Genomic DNA, 18,774 nt, shown 5'->3' with positions numbered 1-18,774 from the left:
ATGGGTCATTTTTTACTCTTTGCCATTTTTTGCGTTTTACCCCAGTGGCAGGTTATTTTTTGCTCACGTATCCTAGCAATCTTGAGGCCCCCCTTTGCTAGCTGACCCTAGCTGTAGCCAAGGACATGAGTATAGTTTTGCGCCAAGTATTTATCAGCTGAAGCCCCTTCTAAATTAGAAAGTGTGTGTATATGTAGTTTCTCACGCCTGTGTAGTTTTTTTCTCTTGTTATCTGGCTACCCCAAGGACATGAGTATAGTTCTTTTGCCTTTAAAAACCTTTTAGTCTGTAAGGCGGGGCGGCTCTCCGATCTTCTCCTTCTGAAGGTGGGAAGACCCGTCCCTGGCCAGGTAAATAAACGCTATAAATTTATTTCTAAATTGCCTCGTGTCCTCTTTGCTCGCAAATGCTCCATAACATAGGCCTTATAGGAGATACCGAAAAACAAAATAAAAGGCAGACATGAGATGCAAGGGAGTCAACGCAGCAGGAAAGCAAAGGAAATGGTAACAGCAACTACCAAGACAACATCTGTGCAAGAAGTCTAGAGAGCAACAAGTCCAGATTAGAGAAGAACTAGAGAAGAGTTCCAGGCAGTAGCTCTTAAAAAAAAAAAAAACCAATGTAAGTGATAAATCATATGATAGACTGACAGTATGGAAAACTACACTAGGACACATTTTACAGAACAGGGGAAAGATATGTGAAGATTTCAATGTTCAAAAATATTAAGCAGCCCTGGCTCATGTGGCTCAGTGGATTGAGCGACAGCTTACAAACCAGGAAGTCGCCAGTTGGATTCCCAGTCAGGTCACATGCCTGGGTTGCTCGCACCCTAGCTGGGGGTGAGTGAGAGGCAACCAATCCATGTATCTCTCATACATTGATGTTTCTCTTCCTCTCTTTCTCCCTCCATTCCCCTCTCTCTAAAAATAAATCTTAAAAAAAAAAATACTAAGCAAATTATATATTTTTAATGAGTCAATTTTTAGGCCCAATTGTTTAAGAAACATAATACTAGAAATAACAACTAAAAATTTCTAACAAATATTTGACACTGTTCTAAGTACTTTGCATGTATTAAATAATTTAACCCTCAACATTATTTTGCTACATTATATTCTATGTGGCTCACATGTAAATTTGTATATTATCATAAAAAGAAAATGGGGTTTGAAGTTTTGTGTGTAAGCATACTGAAAGAATGGGCTAAGAGGCTATGTGAGAAATTCCTCATCTAACATTACAGGAAGAAAATGTCTAAAGTTGATATATCAAGATACAGCAATGTTTTATTTAGAAATACAAAAAAATATAGCTAAGAGTGAAAAGTACTTGCCTTTAAGAAGGATGGAAGGAACAGACAAGACACTGTGTGTATATTTTTTGAATCTTCACTATTAATTTTTAATTTCAGGTGTATAGCATAGTGGTTAGACAATCATATACTTTACGAACTGTTCCCACTGGTATTTCCAGTACCCACCTGGCACCATACAGAGCTATTATAACACTACTGACTACATTTCCTATGCTGTACTTTACATCCCAATTACTATCATTCTCAATCCTTTCGCCTTTTCACCCAGTCCCCCAACCCCACTCTCCTCTGGCAATCGTCAGTCTGTTCTCTGTATCTCCAAGTCTGTTTGTTTTATTTCTTCGTGTATAGTGTTCATTAGATTCCACATATTGAGATCATATGGAATTTGTCTTTTTCTGACTGGCTTATTTCACTTAGCATAATAACCTCCAGATTCAACCACACTGTTGCAAAATGTAAGATTTTCTTTTTATTTTTTTGCAGTCATGTAGTATTCCATTGTGTTAATGTGCCACAGCTTTTTTACCCACTCATCTACTGATGGCCACTTAAGCTGTTTCCAGCACTTGGCTATTGTTAACCCTTTGAGTGCCATGTGTAACTGCTAAAATTCATGTGAGAAATGCCACGCTCTTTTGCTGAGAAATGCAGAGTTTATGAAAAATGTCTATAAAAACATTATTATTCAGAGCCCTCGCTGCTGTGGCTCAGTGGATTGAGCATCAGCCTGCGAACCAAGTGTTGCTGGTTCGATTCCTAGTCAGGGCACATGACTAGGTTGCATGCCAGGTCCCCAGTTGGGGGCGTGTGAGAGGCAACCACACAGTGATATTTCTCTCCCTCTTTCTCCTTTCCCCTCTCTCTCAAAACAGATAAATAAAATAAAATGAAGTAACCTTATTAAAAATTAAAAATATTATTTATAATAATTTGCTGAAAATTTCACGACATATAGTAAACACACTCTTCTTTTGTAAGCAGTGTTCTTTGATGCAATTTAACAAAAAATGCATTGCATTAAAATTATTTTAGAAAAAATAAATTCTTTCCTTCAATATAGCTTTTGAAGTATAATATGCAGCATAATATAAAACATATGATTATAATTTGAAAAAACACATAGCAACATGGATAACAAGAAGTATGCCAAATATTGCATAAATTTTTGGAAAAAAAGAAAACTTCAAACGTACAAAAAAAGAACACGAACGGCATTCACACTAGAGACATATATCAATAGATATCAACAGTGAAAAAGTTTATAAACAAAATGCTAATGTTATACCGCAAAGCAATGAAAATGTCGATTAGCAAAAGGTTCCTTATTATGCACACTGTATAGAGTTTTGACGATTATTGCAAAGATAAGTGAAATTAAAAGGACCGTTTAAAATGTAAGTAAAAATTATAACAGAATTAATATGTCAGTATTTGAACAAGTGTAAAAATTCAAAATTTGGGTCAACATGAGAAAAAGTTATATCAATATATAACCTGAGGTACAAAAGAGAACAAAACAAAATACAAATTATTCCATTGTTATTTACATTTATAGCCACCAAAAAAAGTCGCTGGGAGCAATGCTGAGACTCAAAGGGTTAATAATTCTGCTATGAACATAGTGGTGCATATTCTTTCTTTCAAACTGATGTCTCGGGATTCTTAGGATGTATACACAGAAGTGGAATTACTGGGTCATAAGGCAGACCCATTTTAAATATTTTAGGAACCTCTGTACTGTTTTCCATAGAGGCTACACCAATTTGCATTCCCACCAACAATGCACCAGGGTTTCCTAAGACAGTGTGTCTTTTGGTTAAAAGTTTTTGTTGCTTTTTCTTTCTGTTTGTTTGTTTTAAATCCTCATCTGAGGACATGCTCATTGGTCTTAAGAGAGAGGGAGGACGGGAGGGAGAGAAACACTGACTGGTTGCCTCTCCTATGCACCCCAAATGGGGACCAATCCACAACTTAAGCATGTGCTCTGACAAGGAATCACACCCTGCAACCTTTCAATTTACAAGATGACACTCCAATCAAGTCACAATAGCCAGGACTGGCTAAAAGTTTATAACTTTACAACTACTTCATTTTTCATAAATATTATAAATTAACTATAAAAACACAGAAAATGATAAAAGTGAACACAAACCCTTGATAACATCAACATCCATAGCAGTGTTTATCCTCTTGAATAACAGTTCTAAAGAATACTAATACTAGTTGCTATATGAACTGGGGGGGAGAGTCGTGTTGCTTCACAGGGTCATCTTGACGTGTTTATTTTTTTTAATATTTATTTATTTAGAGGGTAAAGGAGGGAGTAAGAGAGGGAGAAACATCAATACGTTGCCTCTCCTACACATCCCAACCTGGGATGGAACCACAAGCCAGATATGTATCCTAACCAGGAAGCCAACCAAATAACTTTTGCTTTTGGGGAAGATGCCCAACCAATTGAGCCACACAAGTCAGGGCTTAACTTGTAGCCATTAATACAGGGTGGGGCAAATGCAGGTTTACAATGGTGAGTATGCAAAACACATGGTTTATTCTTGTATTATTAATTATTAATTACTGTATTATTTTCCATATAAAAAACTGCAAACTTACATCTGTACCACCTTGTATGTTAAAATACGTTATAGTTTTCCCCTAACATTAGACCATAAAAATTACCCATTCCCTCCTTCTAAATCAGTTGGAGACTATTTAAGGCGGAGTTTCTGAAATGCAACTAAGTCCACAGACCAGTGCAAAGAAAAGCAAGTACAAATGTTCTGAGGTTTTAATTAAGTAAAAATTAATCACCTTAAGAAGTCATTCCATATTTTGACAGCATATCCTTAGACTCAAGAAATAAAATATCTCCTTTTATAAAACAATGGTGATAAGCGGCAGTTTTTAATAACCTTCCTACTTTCCAACATAAACAAAATGACAAACATACTTCCGGCCAATGTGGAGGCACAGACAGACACACTGGGTCACCCTCCACAACTAAGAAGGAATACAACTACCTCAAAACTAGAGACAACCAGAAGTTCCAGAAAATCAAGCTGCATGGGAGTCCAACAAACAAAAATATGAAGAAGAAATACTCATCCAGACAGGTAGGAGGAGTGGAGCCAGGGCGGAGAGGACACGGTGTGGTGGTGGTGGTGGCGGCTGCAGCAGTGGCAGCAGCAGGCCGGTGGAAAGCGCAGTCACACGTTTTAAAAAGTACGCAGGCACACCTGGGAAGCGTTCCCAGCTCCTGACCAGACCTCGAAACTCACGGTCCCAGCACCAGAGAGGGTCAAGCTTCATTGCTTCTGACAGTGCAAACCCATGGGGGTTGGGGCGGAGGAGGAAGCTGCCAGTCTCTCAGCAGAGTCTGCTTGTTTGGAGGGCCCTCACTGTCACAGAGTGTCTGCAGACCCACCCACTCTGGGAACGATGGCCGGGGAAAACAGCTGGCCGGGGAAACAGCTGGCCGGGGAAACAGCTGGAGACCAGTCACATACAAAAGTGGGAGAAGTGCCTGGAAAAAGGACAAGTGCTGCACAAGCGGCACTGTTCCCTATCAGACCCCTCCCCCACATACAGCACCACAACTTGGTGAAACGGGTCGCCCTGTACTGATGAATCCCTAAAGCTCCACCCTTACAACATAACAGGAACAACCGCTCTACCTAAGACATATAGGCAAACCAACATAGGAGCCTGTCAAGATGATGAGACAGAGAACTATGGCCCAAAAGGGGGAATGAATCAAAGCTCCACTGGGAGAACTAAGTGATGAGGAGCTAAGACAACCTAAGAGACGCAGAATTCAAAATACTGGTGATAAAGATGCTCACAGGCTTGACAGATATGCTTGAGTACAGCAAACACATAAGGGAAGAAGTAAAGGCTATGCTAAGTGAAACAAAGGAAAATCCACACAAAACCAATGGTGAACGGAAAGAAACTAGGTTTCAAGTCAATGATTTGGAACATAAGGAAGAAAAAAACAATCGACCAGTACAGAATGAGGAAACAAAGAGTTGAAAAAAGTGAGAAGAGGCTTAGGAACCTGTCAGACACCTTTAAATGTGCCAACATCGAATCATAGGGTTGTCAGAAGGAGAAGAGGAAGAGCAAGAAATTGAAAACCAATGTGAAAAAATAATGGAGGAAAATTTCCCAAATTGGCAAAGGAAATAGACATACAAGTCCAAGAAGCACAGAGTCCCAAACAAGCTAGACCCAAGGAGGACCACACCAAGACACATCATAATTAAAATGCCAAAGGTGTAAGATAGAGAGAGAATCTTAAAAGCAGCAAGAGAAAAGCACAGAGTTGCCTACAAAGGGTGCCTATAAGACTATCAGTTGATTTCTCAAAAGAATGTTTGCAGGCAAAGAGGGATTGGCAAGCAATATTCAATGTGATGAAATGCAAGGACCTACAACCGAGATGACTCTATCCAGCAAAGCTCTCATTTAAAAGGAAGGGGAGATGAAGGGCTTTCCAGATAAGGTAAAGCTAAAAGAGTTCATCATCACCGAGCCATTATTATATTAAATGTCAAAGGGACTTACTTAAGAAAAAGAAGATCAAAACTATGAACACTAAAATGACAACAAACTCACAACTATCAACAACTGAATCTAAAAAACACAAAATCCAACTAAGCAAACCAGAATAGTAACAGAATCATAGGTATGGGGATCATCTGGAGGGTTATCAGCTGGGAGGGAGATGGGGGAGAAATGGGGAAATGGTGCAGGGATTAAGAAGCCTAATTGTTTGTTACAAAATTGACAGCGGAAAGTTAAGAATAATGTAGGAAAGGGTGAAGCCAAAGAACTTATATGCACAATCCATGGACATGAACTAAGGGGTGTGGGACTGCTGGAGAGAAGGGGGTTAGCGGGCAGAGGGGAGTAAAGGGGAAAAAAATTGGAACTGCTGCAACAACATAATCAAGAAAATATACTTAAAAAAAAAAAAAAAGGTGGCAAACCTATGTCAACACACTACTCTCATCCCACCAAAATGTTAATGGTTCCTGAAAGTAAAATCTGGGAAACTTTGGAAAACTCTTATTCAAATGATGAGCAAAAGATTCTTCATAGGAGGACTTCCTGTCAAGATGGTGGCATAGGTAAACACGGTTCGCCTCTTTGCACAATCACATCAAAATCACAACTAAAACATAGAACAACAACCACTCAGACCCCATCAGAAATCAAGTTGAATGAAAGTCTGAGGACTACAAAATTAAAGAAACCACATCCATCTGAACTAGTAGAAGGACTGGAGACCTGAAACAGGCTGGTCCTACGTCTACATGTGGTGGATAAAAATTCGGGAGGGATATCTCAGGAAAGAGGAGTCCCAGCCCCACATCAGGACCCCCTGCCCAGGGTTCCAGTGTCAGCAAGATGAGTCCTCACAACTTCTGGCTGCAGAAACCAGCCGGGATTGAGTATGTAGAGAAACTTCTGGAGTCCCGAGTAGTTCCCTTAAAGAACCCCCCACATGAACTTCTTCAGATTCTCTCATTCTGAGCTCCAGCACTGGGATAACAGCTTGAAAGGTACCAGTGGTATATAGGGAGGAAATTAAGTGTCTGGCATCAAGGCAAGAGCTGGGGAACAGCTTTCTCCTGGGCAAAAGGCAGGCAGAGGCCACTGTTGCTTTTCTGAGCCCTCCCTGACAGAGCCATGAGCTGGCACGTGGCTGCCATACCTGAGACTCCATCAACCTGGCTAACACTATTTGCCCTACCTTGGAGATCCCCAGACTCCGTCCCACCCAACTTACCAGCACACCCAAATTGTTAATGGTAACTTTTCCATAGGACTGACTGGTCTTGGCTCATGCTTCACAACTTCCTAAATCCTATCAAACAAGCAATAGCCAATCTCAGTAAGCCCCCAGCCCCACCCCCCATAGCACTAACAGTAGCCAGTCTAGACTCACAGCTTGGTTTCACCTGGGAATCTCCAAGCCCAGCACAAGTAGCAGCCATCTCAGATTGCTTTATAGCTCATACAAGGTGAGCCCAGGCAAAACACAGGTAGGGGCTGACTTTGGCCTGCACCACCCAGGAAACTCAGGAGCCCATGCACGTGAACAGCTACGGACCACACTGGAGCACCACCACACAGTCCCTGCACAGTTGATCTTCCACAGAGGGCAGAGGCTGGCGGTCACAGTCAGTCCTTGAAGCAGATTGGCCTGGGTAAAGCCCTCCCATTGACCTGCCAACAGCAATCAAGGCTCAACTACAAGAGGAGGCTGTACTCAATGCACATGAAGGGTGCACCTCGAGTACCAAGCTTAGGTGGTGGTGGGGGTTGTGCCACTGGACCCTATAGGACACCTACTATATTAGGCAACGCTACCAAGACAGGGAGTCATAGCAGTTCAACCAAACACACATAAACCAAAAGAGGCTGCCAAAACAAGGAGACAAAGAAACATGGCCCAAATGATAGAAGAGATCAAACTCCAAAAAAGTTAAACAAAATGGAGATAAGCCATCTATAAGATGCAGAGTTCTAAACACTGGTTATAAAGATGCCTAAGGAACTTAATGAGGGTCTCAACAGCATAAAAAAGATCCAGTTAGAAACAAAGGACACACTAACTGAAATGAAGAACAATTTACAGAGGACTTCCAGCCAAGATGGAGGCATAGACAGACACGCTGTATCTCCCTCCACAACTAAGAAGGAACTACTGTAGCAACATAATCAACATAATCAATAAAATACTGTAAAAAAAAAGAACAATTTACAAGGAAACAACAGTAGAGTGGCTGCAGCCAAGAATCAAATCAATGACTTGGAACATAAGAAGGCAAAAACAACCAATCAGAACAAGAATAAAAATTTTTTAAGAATCAAAAAAATGAGGACAGTATAAGCAGCCTCTGGGACAACTTCAAGTGTTACAACATCACATCATAGGGGTGCCAGAAAGAAGAGAAAGAGAAAGAAATTGGAAATCTATGTGAAAAATAATGAAGAAAAACTTCCCAAGTTTGGCAAAGGAAATAGACATACAAGTCCAGGAAGCACAGAGAATCCCAAACAAGACGGATGCAGAGGCTTAATCCAAGTCGCATCATAATTAAAATGTCAAAGGTTAAAGATAAAGAGAGACTCTTAAAAACAGCAAGAGAAAACCAGTTAGTTACCTACAGGGGAGTTCCATAAAACCATCAGTTGATTTCTCAACAGAAATTTTGCAGGTTAAAAGGGATTGGCAAAAAATACTCAAAGTCAATGAAAAGCAGGGACCTACAGCCAAGATTGCTCTACCCAACAAAGCTATCACTAGAATCAAAGGACAGACAAGAAAAAACTAAAGGAGTTCATCATCACCAAACCATTATTATATGAATGTTAAAGGGACTTATTTAAGAAAAGAAAATCAATACTATCAACAATAAAGTGACAAAAATACATATCAACAACTGAATCTAAAAAATGAACTAAGGAAACAAGAACAGAGACAGAATCATGAACACAGCATTTTGATGTTTGCCAAATGGGAGGAAGGTGTGGTAGAATGGGTGAAGAAGTGAGTGGATTAGGAAGTACAAATAGGTAGTTACAGAATACCCATGGGGATGATAAGTACAGTATAGGAAATGGAGCAGCCAAAGAACTTCCGTGCATGAACCATGGACAGGAACAATGGTGTGGTGATGGCCTGAGAGAATGGGTGGCGCTGGGTGGAAGGTGGCAAAGGGGGAAAAACTGAAACTGTAATAGCATAATCAATAAAATATAATTTTAAACAAACAAGTCCTCTTAGGAAAGAAGTCACCACAGAAATAGAAGAACCCAGAAATATCATAAAAATAATAACATACCATAAAAATATAAAGCTGAAAATAATAATACAATAAACAAAAGACACAAAAAGAAAATGAAGAAAAAGGAGAAAATAGTATACCAGATTACCGAATAGGTTTGGTAAAATTAGTAATAAAAACTGTTTATTGAAGTTAACAATCCCAAAGTCACTTATCACCACTGGGTTCAAATGTCAGGCAACATGGGGTTTAGAAGTGAACACTAACAGGCTGTGAAGCTTACTCTTTGTAAACGTTTGACCTCTCAAGAAGGACAAAGATTGTTTTGGGAGGGTATGGGGATAATTTGAGCATAATACAAACTACTAGTTACAAGATTGGAGAAGTCGTTGAAACTAGTGGAAAAATATCTAACCATAAATATTCATATTCTAACAAATTTTCTTACTCTCTTACACTGATAATTCTGAATTTTCTGTGTAAAACATATATTTAAAGCAGAATCAAACAATTTTCTATAAATTATAACCTAAATAACTCCATCTAAACAAGTGGAATTTGCATTTCAAATTACAATTTAAAGAAAATATCCTGCTCATCACTAGTTATCTAAAACTTTTCATAGTGTATGGCACAAAGTAGGTACTTAATAACAAATTGAAAGCCTATACCTACCAATACACATACTAGTAAATAAATCCTCCATCAAATACCACTATCCTATGAATGTACATATTCTAATACACACAGCTCCAAATTCAGTTGTGTATTTAAATGTAAAATCAAAAGCCAGCAACTCTTCTAAAATTTTACTTAATTCCATCTCACTTCAAGATTGAAACTAAAGGAAGAACCAAATTTACCACCGCAACTGCAGGTTTAGCCTGAGCCCTCTAGAATTAAAAATAGCTAGCCACTCAACAGGTCAAGCAATGACAGAGGTGTACTGTATACAGTTTCAGTGAATGTGGCTTTGGCTCTGATCATGAAATTACATAAAATATATTTAAATATCCTAAAATTAAGGAAAAAATATCAGTTTGATAGAACATTTCTGTACATGTAGGCTTTTGCAACATTTACACAGTACTTATGTAATCATAAAAAGATTTTTATAAACTATTAAAAGCTGTTACTTTTAAAAAATTGTAAACAACATTAAATATAATTTATCAAGTATACAGTCATCTTAACTATTTGTGCAAATTAAAACCAGAATGTCTCCGCAATGCCATTTTAATAATAGCTAACAATTAGTTTGGAGATCCCTGATGACATACTAGCAGGTAACTAGACTTAAAACACCAAAACCCAACAATGCTAATATACATAAAAACCATAGTTAACTTCAAGTCCGTAACTGGTAAGGTTGATTACAATACCATAAATGAAATTCACTAACAATTTAGGTAAAAATGAACTGAATGAAAAGTTCAGATTTTTCATTATAATCCTGCAGAATTTGGCCCTAAGACCAGGGAAGAAGAAATCATAGAAATGAGGTATCCTTGTTGCAAGCCATTAACTGCCCTAGAGTTAAGAAGTCCCACTTCCTAAAAGAAAATTATTAACTGACTCATGGGTAGCAGAGCAGATAGATTAAAAGAGTTTGAGCCCTGGCCACATGGTTGGAGCGTCATCCCAAACACCAAAAAAGTTGTGTGTGGGTTTAATCCCTGGTCAGGGCACATAGTTAGGTTGGGGGTTCAATCCCAGTTGGGGCACGAAGAGGAGGCAACTGATTGATATTTCTCTCACATCAACATTTCTTTCTCTCTGTATCCTCCCCCCCCCAAATCAATAAACATATCCTCAGGTGAGGATTTTAAAAAAATTAAAAGGGCTGAAAAACCTTCAGTTTACTATAGTGTTTAACTTTCTCAAGAGCATTTGCATCTCATTTTCTCCTAATAATGCCATAAGATAGGAAGGGGGAGACTACTGCTCCCATTATCAAATAAAAGAACTGTTAACTCAGAAGTAAAATCACTTCCTTAAAGCTCTAAAGAAAGTCAAGTAATGCTGGATTACAGCCCAAAACTCTTGACTCCTAGTATGGTAAACTCTAGCAGGTAACACTATCTGAGATAAACTAAGTTATTCTAGAAATTTGTCATGTTGGATCCCAATTATGTAGTGAAGTCACAAAATACAGTGGAAAAGCCAAGAACATTTTCAGACTTAGTAAGTGGTAAAATCAAATTACTGATTGCCATTTTTCAAGCTGCTCATCCATAGTACATTTAGCCACAAGATTTTTATAGGCCTAATTTAGGTCTATTAAGTGATAAGTTGCATTTAACACTATTAGGTGATGAAATGCACTTCTAGAGATGGTTCAACCTGGTTGCTCAGTTTACTGAGATAGAAATAGCTACCTACCCCTGATTTTGATACAATAAAAAAATATTTCTCAATTTTTCTCATTCTTTTCACCAACAAACTTAAAAAAGCACACTCCACTTAATCTGTGGCAAGCTGTCCTAATTACTGTTAACAATCACATCAAAGTCTTCCAAATGACCAAATATCAGACAATGCTCTAATTTCTCACTGTACCCAATATTTGTATAATAATTGATGATGATCAACACTTCTTGAAATTCGCTTACCTTGTGTACTAAGATACTTGTCACCTGTATTAAGTGACTGTTATCCCAACTCTTCTGTACTAATTTTTCCTCCTCTGCCAACCCTTTAAATGCTGGAGCTGCCTAGGATTCCCTTTTGTTCTACATGTTCTGTCTGTCCTAAATAGTCATGTTCTCCTAATATTTCACCTAATTTTTATCTGTTGACAATTTTTAAATCTCTTCTTTCCAGCTCCATTCTATTTCTCAACCTTCAGACCCTTACTTCCATTGCCCACTAGATATCCAACTTGGATTCCCCAGCATCTTAACAATACTAACATTTTCTTCAAATTCCTCCCCTTTCTTCAGTATTCCCTTAGTTAATGCCATTTCCATCTGAGTGTCTCTTAATCTAGAAATGTTATCCTTCATTCTTCCCTCTTCCTTAACCCTCCAAAGGCTCACCCAGTCCTGTTGATTCTTCCTTGAAGATCATCTCTCAAATATCTCCTAAAACCACTCTCTTATTTGCCTTCACTATTGCCATAGACTTCTAACTGATCTTCCTGCCACCAACCCTCTTGCTTATTAAATGCACCTTTAATTCAGTAAGGAAAACCTGTTTTTAATCACTCACTCTCTGCTTAAAGAGCTCCAAAAGGTCGTAGGGATGCCTTGATGAGTCATTAACTAAGTGACATATAATTTTTACCTTTTAACTTTATGAAATGTAGATCTGTGTTATAACTGACAGTATCTTATAATCGTCCTGGCTGGTTTGGCTCAGTGGATTGAGCGTCGGCCTGCGAGCTAAGTGTCGCTGGTTCGATCTTCCAGTCAGGGCACATCAGAGAAGGAAAACTCTGACTCCAAAAAACCTCCGCTGCCTTGCGGCATACCTCTTCAGGGGAAAGGCTAAGGGAGTAAACCCCAACAGAAAATCCGGAGCCGGAGTCCTTAAGGCGGTTTGACGTTGTAGTCAACACCGGCAACTCCTGCGGCGCACCTGAAGCCAAGCTGTATTGACTCCGTCTTTCCCTTGGACCCTTCAGCTGCGAAGAGAGGGGGGGTCTGCTGCATGGGCAACAGCAGACCCTCCATATCACCCTGCCCAGGCTCTGTAGCTTCAGCTTCACTGGAGAGGACACTCCAGCGTCATCGCAAGATGTCGATTCAACACGGGAGGAGACAGATACTGTGTCACTCCCGAGTCGGACTGCACAGCCATTCTCGGCGGTGCAGATAGACTCTTAAGAAGCTACACCATCGTCTCTCGAGACGGACGGGCATGGGCAACAGCAGACCCTCCATATCACCCTGCCCAGGCTCTGTAGCTTCAGCTTCACTGGAGAAAACACTCCAGCGTCATCACAAGATGTCGATTCAACACGGGAGGAGACAGATACTGTGTCACTCCCGAGTCGGACTGCACAGCCATTCTCGGCGGTGCAGATAGACTCTTAAGAAGCTACACCATCGTCTCTTGAGACGGACGGCTGCCGACGATCTTATAATCACTAACTGGCCAGGCAGCAGTAGCAAAGTACTCCTCAATGGCAATGGATATGCATACCCTAAGAGTACCAGCATCAAAATACAAAGTGGGTGTCAGCAGCGACTGGGGAGAAAATTTGAGAGAAAATACTAAGGCATATTTTACCTCTCTAGAAATCAATAGTGGTGGGAGATGGTGGAGTACATAGTAAATCAGACATGTTTAGATAGTATTCCAAAGTGAGATTCAAGAGTAGATCTGCTATATTTAACTATAAACCTGCTACAGAGTGCAGCACCAATTTTTATATTTTACATATTTTTATTAATATTTTAGTTGAAGAAATACTCAATACTCAAAATGGCACAAAAACTGATACTGTGAGGGAATATACTATAAAACTCAAAAGGTGATTCAGAATACCCACACACAAACTATTATGTTGGATCTAATAAACCAGTTCAGCCAGGTTGCAGAATACAAGATTAATATGTAAAAATCAAGTGATTTCTATACACTAGCAATAAACAATCTGAAATTGAAATTAAGAAAAAAATTCTATTTGCAATCGCACCAAAAAGTACAAAATGGTTAGGAATAAATTTTAAGAAAAATGCATGCTTGTACAATGAAAACTACATAACAGAGAAAGGAATTAAATAAGACCTACAGACTGGAAAGACATCATGCTCATGGATGTTAACATTAAGATGGTGCTATTTCCCAAATCCGTCTACAGATTCAATGCATTATGTATAAAAATCCCAGCTGACTTTTTTTGCAAAAACTGACAGACTGATGCTAACACATAATACTCAAATATTGGGGAGAAAAAAAAAGAACAAACCAAAGGACTCATACTTCCCAATTTTGAAATTTTATACAAAACAACAGTAATAAAGATGTTATGATGTAGACATGAGGACACATAAATAAATCACTGATATAAAACCGAGAATACAGAATTAAACCCATACACTTACGGTCAATTGACCTGTGAAGTTTGTCAAAACAATTCATTCGGAAAGAAGAGATTTTTTAACAAATAGTTCTGGGAAAACAGTATTCACATGTAAAAGAATGGAGCTAGATACCCAGCTCACATCATAGGCAAAAATTAATTCAAAATGAATCATAGGATAAATGTAAGAGCTAAAACTATATAATTCTTAAAAAATCATAGGAGGGCCCTGGCTGGTGTGGCTCAGTTGGTTGGAGCATTGTCCCATAAACCAAAAGTTTACGTGTTCTATCACCTAGGTTGCAGGTTTCATCCCCGGTCAGGGCATATATGGGAGCCAACAGGTCAATGTTCTCTCTCTCCCTCTCTCTCTTCATTCCTCTCTTTCTCTAAAAGTAATGAAAAAAATGTCCTTGGGTGAGGATTAAAAATAAATTAAAAATTAAATCAGAGGAGTAAATCTTTGGGACACTGTGTAAGGCAATGCTTCTCTTAGATATATCAAAAGCACAAGCAGCCTTGACCAGTGTGGCTCAGTTGGTTGGGTGGCATCTATAAGGTGAAAGGTCAGTGGTTCAGTTCCTGGTCTGTGGTCACATGACTGGGTTGTAGGTTCAGTCCTCAGTGGGGGCACATGCAAAAGGCAACTAATCAATGTTTCTCTCTAGCATCCATGTTCTCTCCCTCTCTTTCTCCCTTCCTTCCCCCTCTCTAAAAATAAATTAATTAAAATCTTTAAAAAAATAAAATAAATTTTAAAAATTAAAAACTTTTGTGCTTTGAAGGACACCACCAAGTGGAAAGAAACCCCATAGAATGAGAGAAAATAATTGCAAATCATACATCTGATAAAGGACTGGTATCCAAAATACATAAAGAATATTTACAACTCAACAAAAGATAAATAATCCAGCCCTCGCCAAAGTAGCTCAGTTGGTTACAGCATCGTTCCAATACTTCAAGGTTGCAGGTCCATCCCAGGTCTGGGTACATACAAGAATCAACCAATGACTGCATCAAAAGTGGAACAACAAATCAATGTTTTCACTCTCACTTCTCCCCCTTTCCTCTCATTAAAATCAAATTTAAAAAAATAAGATAAATAAATCCAATCTTTATTTTTTTATTCTTGCCTGAGGACATGTTTATTAATTTAAAAAAAAAATTTTTTTTTTAGAGATGGAGGAAGGGACGAAGAAAGAGAGGGAAAGAAACATCAATGTGTGGCTGCCTCTCACGTACCCCAACAGGGGTCCAGGCCCACAACTTAGGCATGTGCCCCAATTGGGAATCAAACCACCAACCCTTTAGTTAGCAGGCTGGTGCTTAATCCTCTGAGTCACGCCAGCCAGGGCTGATTTAAAATTATTTTATTTTTAGAGAAGGGAAAAAAGGGAGAAAGAGAGGGAGAGAAACATCCATGTGAGAGATCGATCAGTTGCGCACTCCGACCAGAACCAAACCTGCAATCCAGGCATGTACCCTGACTGAGAATGGCACCAGTGACCTTTCACAATGTGGGACACAGCCTAACCAACGAAGCCACACTAGTCAGGGCATGCTTACTGGTTGAGAGATGGAAACAGAGGAAGAGAAACATCCATGTGAGAGAGAAACATAGACTGGTTGCCTCTCCTATGCGCCCGGACTGAGGGTTGAACCTGCAATCTAGGCCATATGCCCTGACCAGGAATCAAACCTGCAACCTTTCGGTATACAGGATGATGCTTCAACCGAGCCACACTAGGCAGGGCAATAACCCAATTTTTAAAACAGGCAAAGGATGTGAATTGGCAGTTCCCCAAAGGAGGTATACAAAAGGCCAATGACTACATGGAAAAGGTGCTCAACATTATTGGCCATCAGGATAATGCTAATCAAAACTACAGTGAGCTATAACTGCACACCCACTAGGATGGTTATAATAAAAAAGGCAGACACAATAAGTACTGGCAAGGATGTACAGAAATTAGAATCCTCATCATTGCTGGTACAGGCTCTTCGGAAAACTGGCACAGAGGTATCATCTGACGCAGCAATTCCACTTAGCTATGTAGCCAAGAGAACTGGAAACACAAGTCCACACAAACCATATACACAAATGTTCAAAGCATTATTTATAACAGCCGAAGATTAGAAACAACCCAAACGTTGATCAACTAATGAACAAAATGTAGTATGAAATACATTTTGGCCATAAACAGGAATGAAGTAGAAATATATGTTAGAGGAGGAGTCAGCACTGGGACCTGGCCGGCCGCTTCCCCAGCTCTCCCCTCAAAGCCACCACACCAAACTCTCCCCAAGTGTCTCCAGTCCTCTCTGCCTTCCCTCTGCTTGAGCCCAGGAGGTGCGCATGATACTCAAGGAAGTTTTCATTCTCCTGAAGATCTCCCGGTAAATTTCACTGAATGTCTGCAGGTGCATTGTAGAGGATTCGAGTCCAGTTTGGCTGAATGCACTTTTACCAAGAGAACAACTAAACCTCACTGGGGTTCAGCTAGAGTGGTGTGTTACACACAGAATGCAGGAGCTGGAAATCCAAAATTTAAAGAAGAAACAGAAATGTCGACTTCTAATATGGATGCAGAAAGGAAACAGATAAAGTTGTTGCTCCCTAAACTATCCTGTGGAGTTAAAAACAGCACGCCCTCTCGAAGGAAACGAGTCGTCGGAGGAACACCAGCAGAAGTGAGTGGGAGACTTCCCATGGCAGGTGGCACTTAAGGAAGATGAAAAAATCACCTGTGGAGGAATTTATATTGGTGGCTGTTGGGTCCTGACTGCTGCACATTGTGTCAGAGCTAGCAGAGTTCACTGTTACCAAATATGGGTATCATTAATAGACTGGATAAAGCCTAACAGTGAGACACCTGTTCAGAAGGTTAATAGAATTATTATCCATGAAAACTACAGTGGAACCACCTACCAAAATGACATAGCTTTGATTGAAATGAAAAAACGCCCAAGGCATAATGACTGTGTGCTGCCTGGTACCATCCCTGCCTGTGTTCCCTGGTCTCCATATTTATTCCAACCTAATGATAAATGCATCATTTCTGGCTGGGGTCGAGAAAAAGATAACCTAAAAGTCTACTCACTTCGATGGGGTGAAGTTCACCTAATAGATAACTGCTCTAAGTTTTACCCAGGTCGGTACTTTGAAAAAGAAATGGAATGTGCAGGTACAGATGATGGTTCTATTGATGCCTGTAAAGGGGACTCTGGAGGCCCCTTAGTCTGTAAGGATGCCAACAACGTGACTTATGTTTGGGGTGTTGTGAGCTGGGGTGAAAACTGTGGACAACCAGACTTCCCAGGTATTTACACCAAAGTGGCCAATTACTTTGATTGGATTAGCCATCATGTGGGAAGGTCTCTTATTTCTCAGCACAATGTATAAAACTGTGACCTCTTTTTTCTCTCAAGAGCTCCATTTTAATTGAAATGATGCTGCATAATTTGTACGTCTCTAGAAAAAAAATTAAGCAAATTTTATTGGACATTTTAAAGGTCAATACAAGGTTTATATTATATTTGAATTTTTCTATATAATTCTTAAATAAATGTTTTAGTCAACCATAAAAAAAAAAAAGAAAGAAATATATGGCAGAACTTGGACATACCTTTCAAAAGCATTTTGCTATGTGGAAAAGACAGACACAAAAGGTCAAGAATTGTATGATTCCATTTATATGAAATATTCAGGATAGGCAAAATATAAACACAGAAAATAGATTAGTGGTTGCCAGAGGTAGGGGGAGGGACAAATAAAGAGTGACTGCTAGTAGATACAGATTTTCACTTTGGGGTGATGAAAATGTTCAAGTTAGATAACGGTGATGATTGCACACATCTGTGACTATACTAAAAAAAAAAAATCACTGAATTGTATCTTAAAAGGTAACACACATGAATTATGTAATATAAATATGGTATGTACATTATACCCCACTAAAGCTATTATTTTTAAGTGTACAGTTAAGATTTATGCATTTCAATATATGTAAATTTTACCTAAAAAAAAAAAAAAAGGAACAATGGAGTGAAGTGGGAGAGTGGGTAGAGGTATAGATGAAAAGCATGGCTACACAAAAAGTTAATTATAATAAATATTTGTGTTCACTTTGTATCTGTTTGAAATTTTCCTTAATGTTTTTAACTATGTGTCAAAATAACAAAGTAAATTAAAAAAAAAAACTTTAACATCCAGTTTTGCTGTTTTTCAACAAAAGAAACAATCTTATATCTCTTGAAAAAACAAGTGGTTGCTACCTTCATTATTCTTTTACAATGTTATATGAAAACATATGACAGAAGACATGATGTGTAGCAAAAATGAAAAACACTTTATCTTAAAAATTTCAATCTCCTTAGGCATAACACAGTTCCTTACCCTTGGGTTTCCATGGTTAGTGGATGTGACAATTCCTAATAAATGGGTGCAATAATCCCTAATATTGTGATATCCAATATAGCAGCCACTAGCTACTTATGTCCATTAAAATTTGTTTTATTAAATTAAATTATAAATTCAGTTCTCAGTCTCACTAGTTACATGTCTAGTGTTCAACATCCACATGTAGTTATTGGCTACCATACTGGATAGAGCAAATAAACAT

At 38.9% G+C, this 18,774-nt stretch overlaps 2 protein-coding genes across 4 annotated transcripts in view; one reads left to right on the top strand and one right to left on the bottom strand.

Annotated features, from left to right (window-relative positions):
• Positions 1 to 18,774, bottom strand: part of MTF2 (metal response element binding transcription factor 2) — a 57,032-nt gene that overhangs the window by 35,785 nt on the left and 2,473 nt on the right. The window lies entirely within an intron of this gene.
• LOC150015284 (complement factor I-like) lies at positions 16,684 to 17,690 on the top strand. The gene is given in 2 exon segments (XM_090271734.1): positions 16,684 to 16,846; positions 16,848 to 17,690. Coding segments are annotated over 2 exon segments (837 nt in total). The 5' UTR covers positions 16,684 to 16,717; the 3' UTR covers positions 17,556 to 17,690.

The sequence above is a fragment of the Furipterus horrens genome, unplaced genomic scaffold (assembly GCF_987537825.1).
Source record: "Furipterus horrens unplaced genomic scaffold, mFurHor1.1.pri manual_scaffold_3, whole genome shotgun sequence".
NCBI classification, from domain to species: Eukaryota; Metazoa; Chordata; class Mammalia; order Chiroptera; family Furipteridae; genus Furipterus; species Furipterus horrens.
Note: the sequence above shows the minus strand (reverse complement) of the source record. Positions and strands in the feature narration are given on the sequence as shown.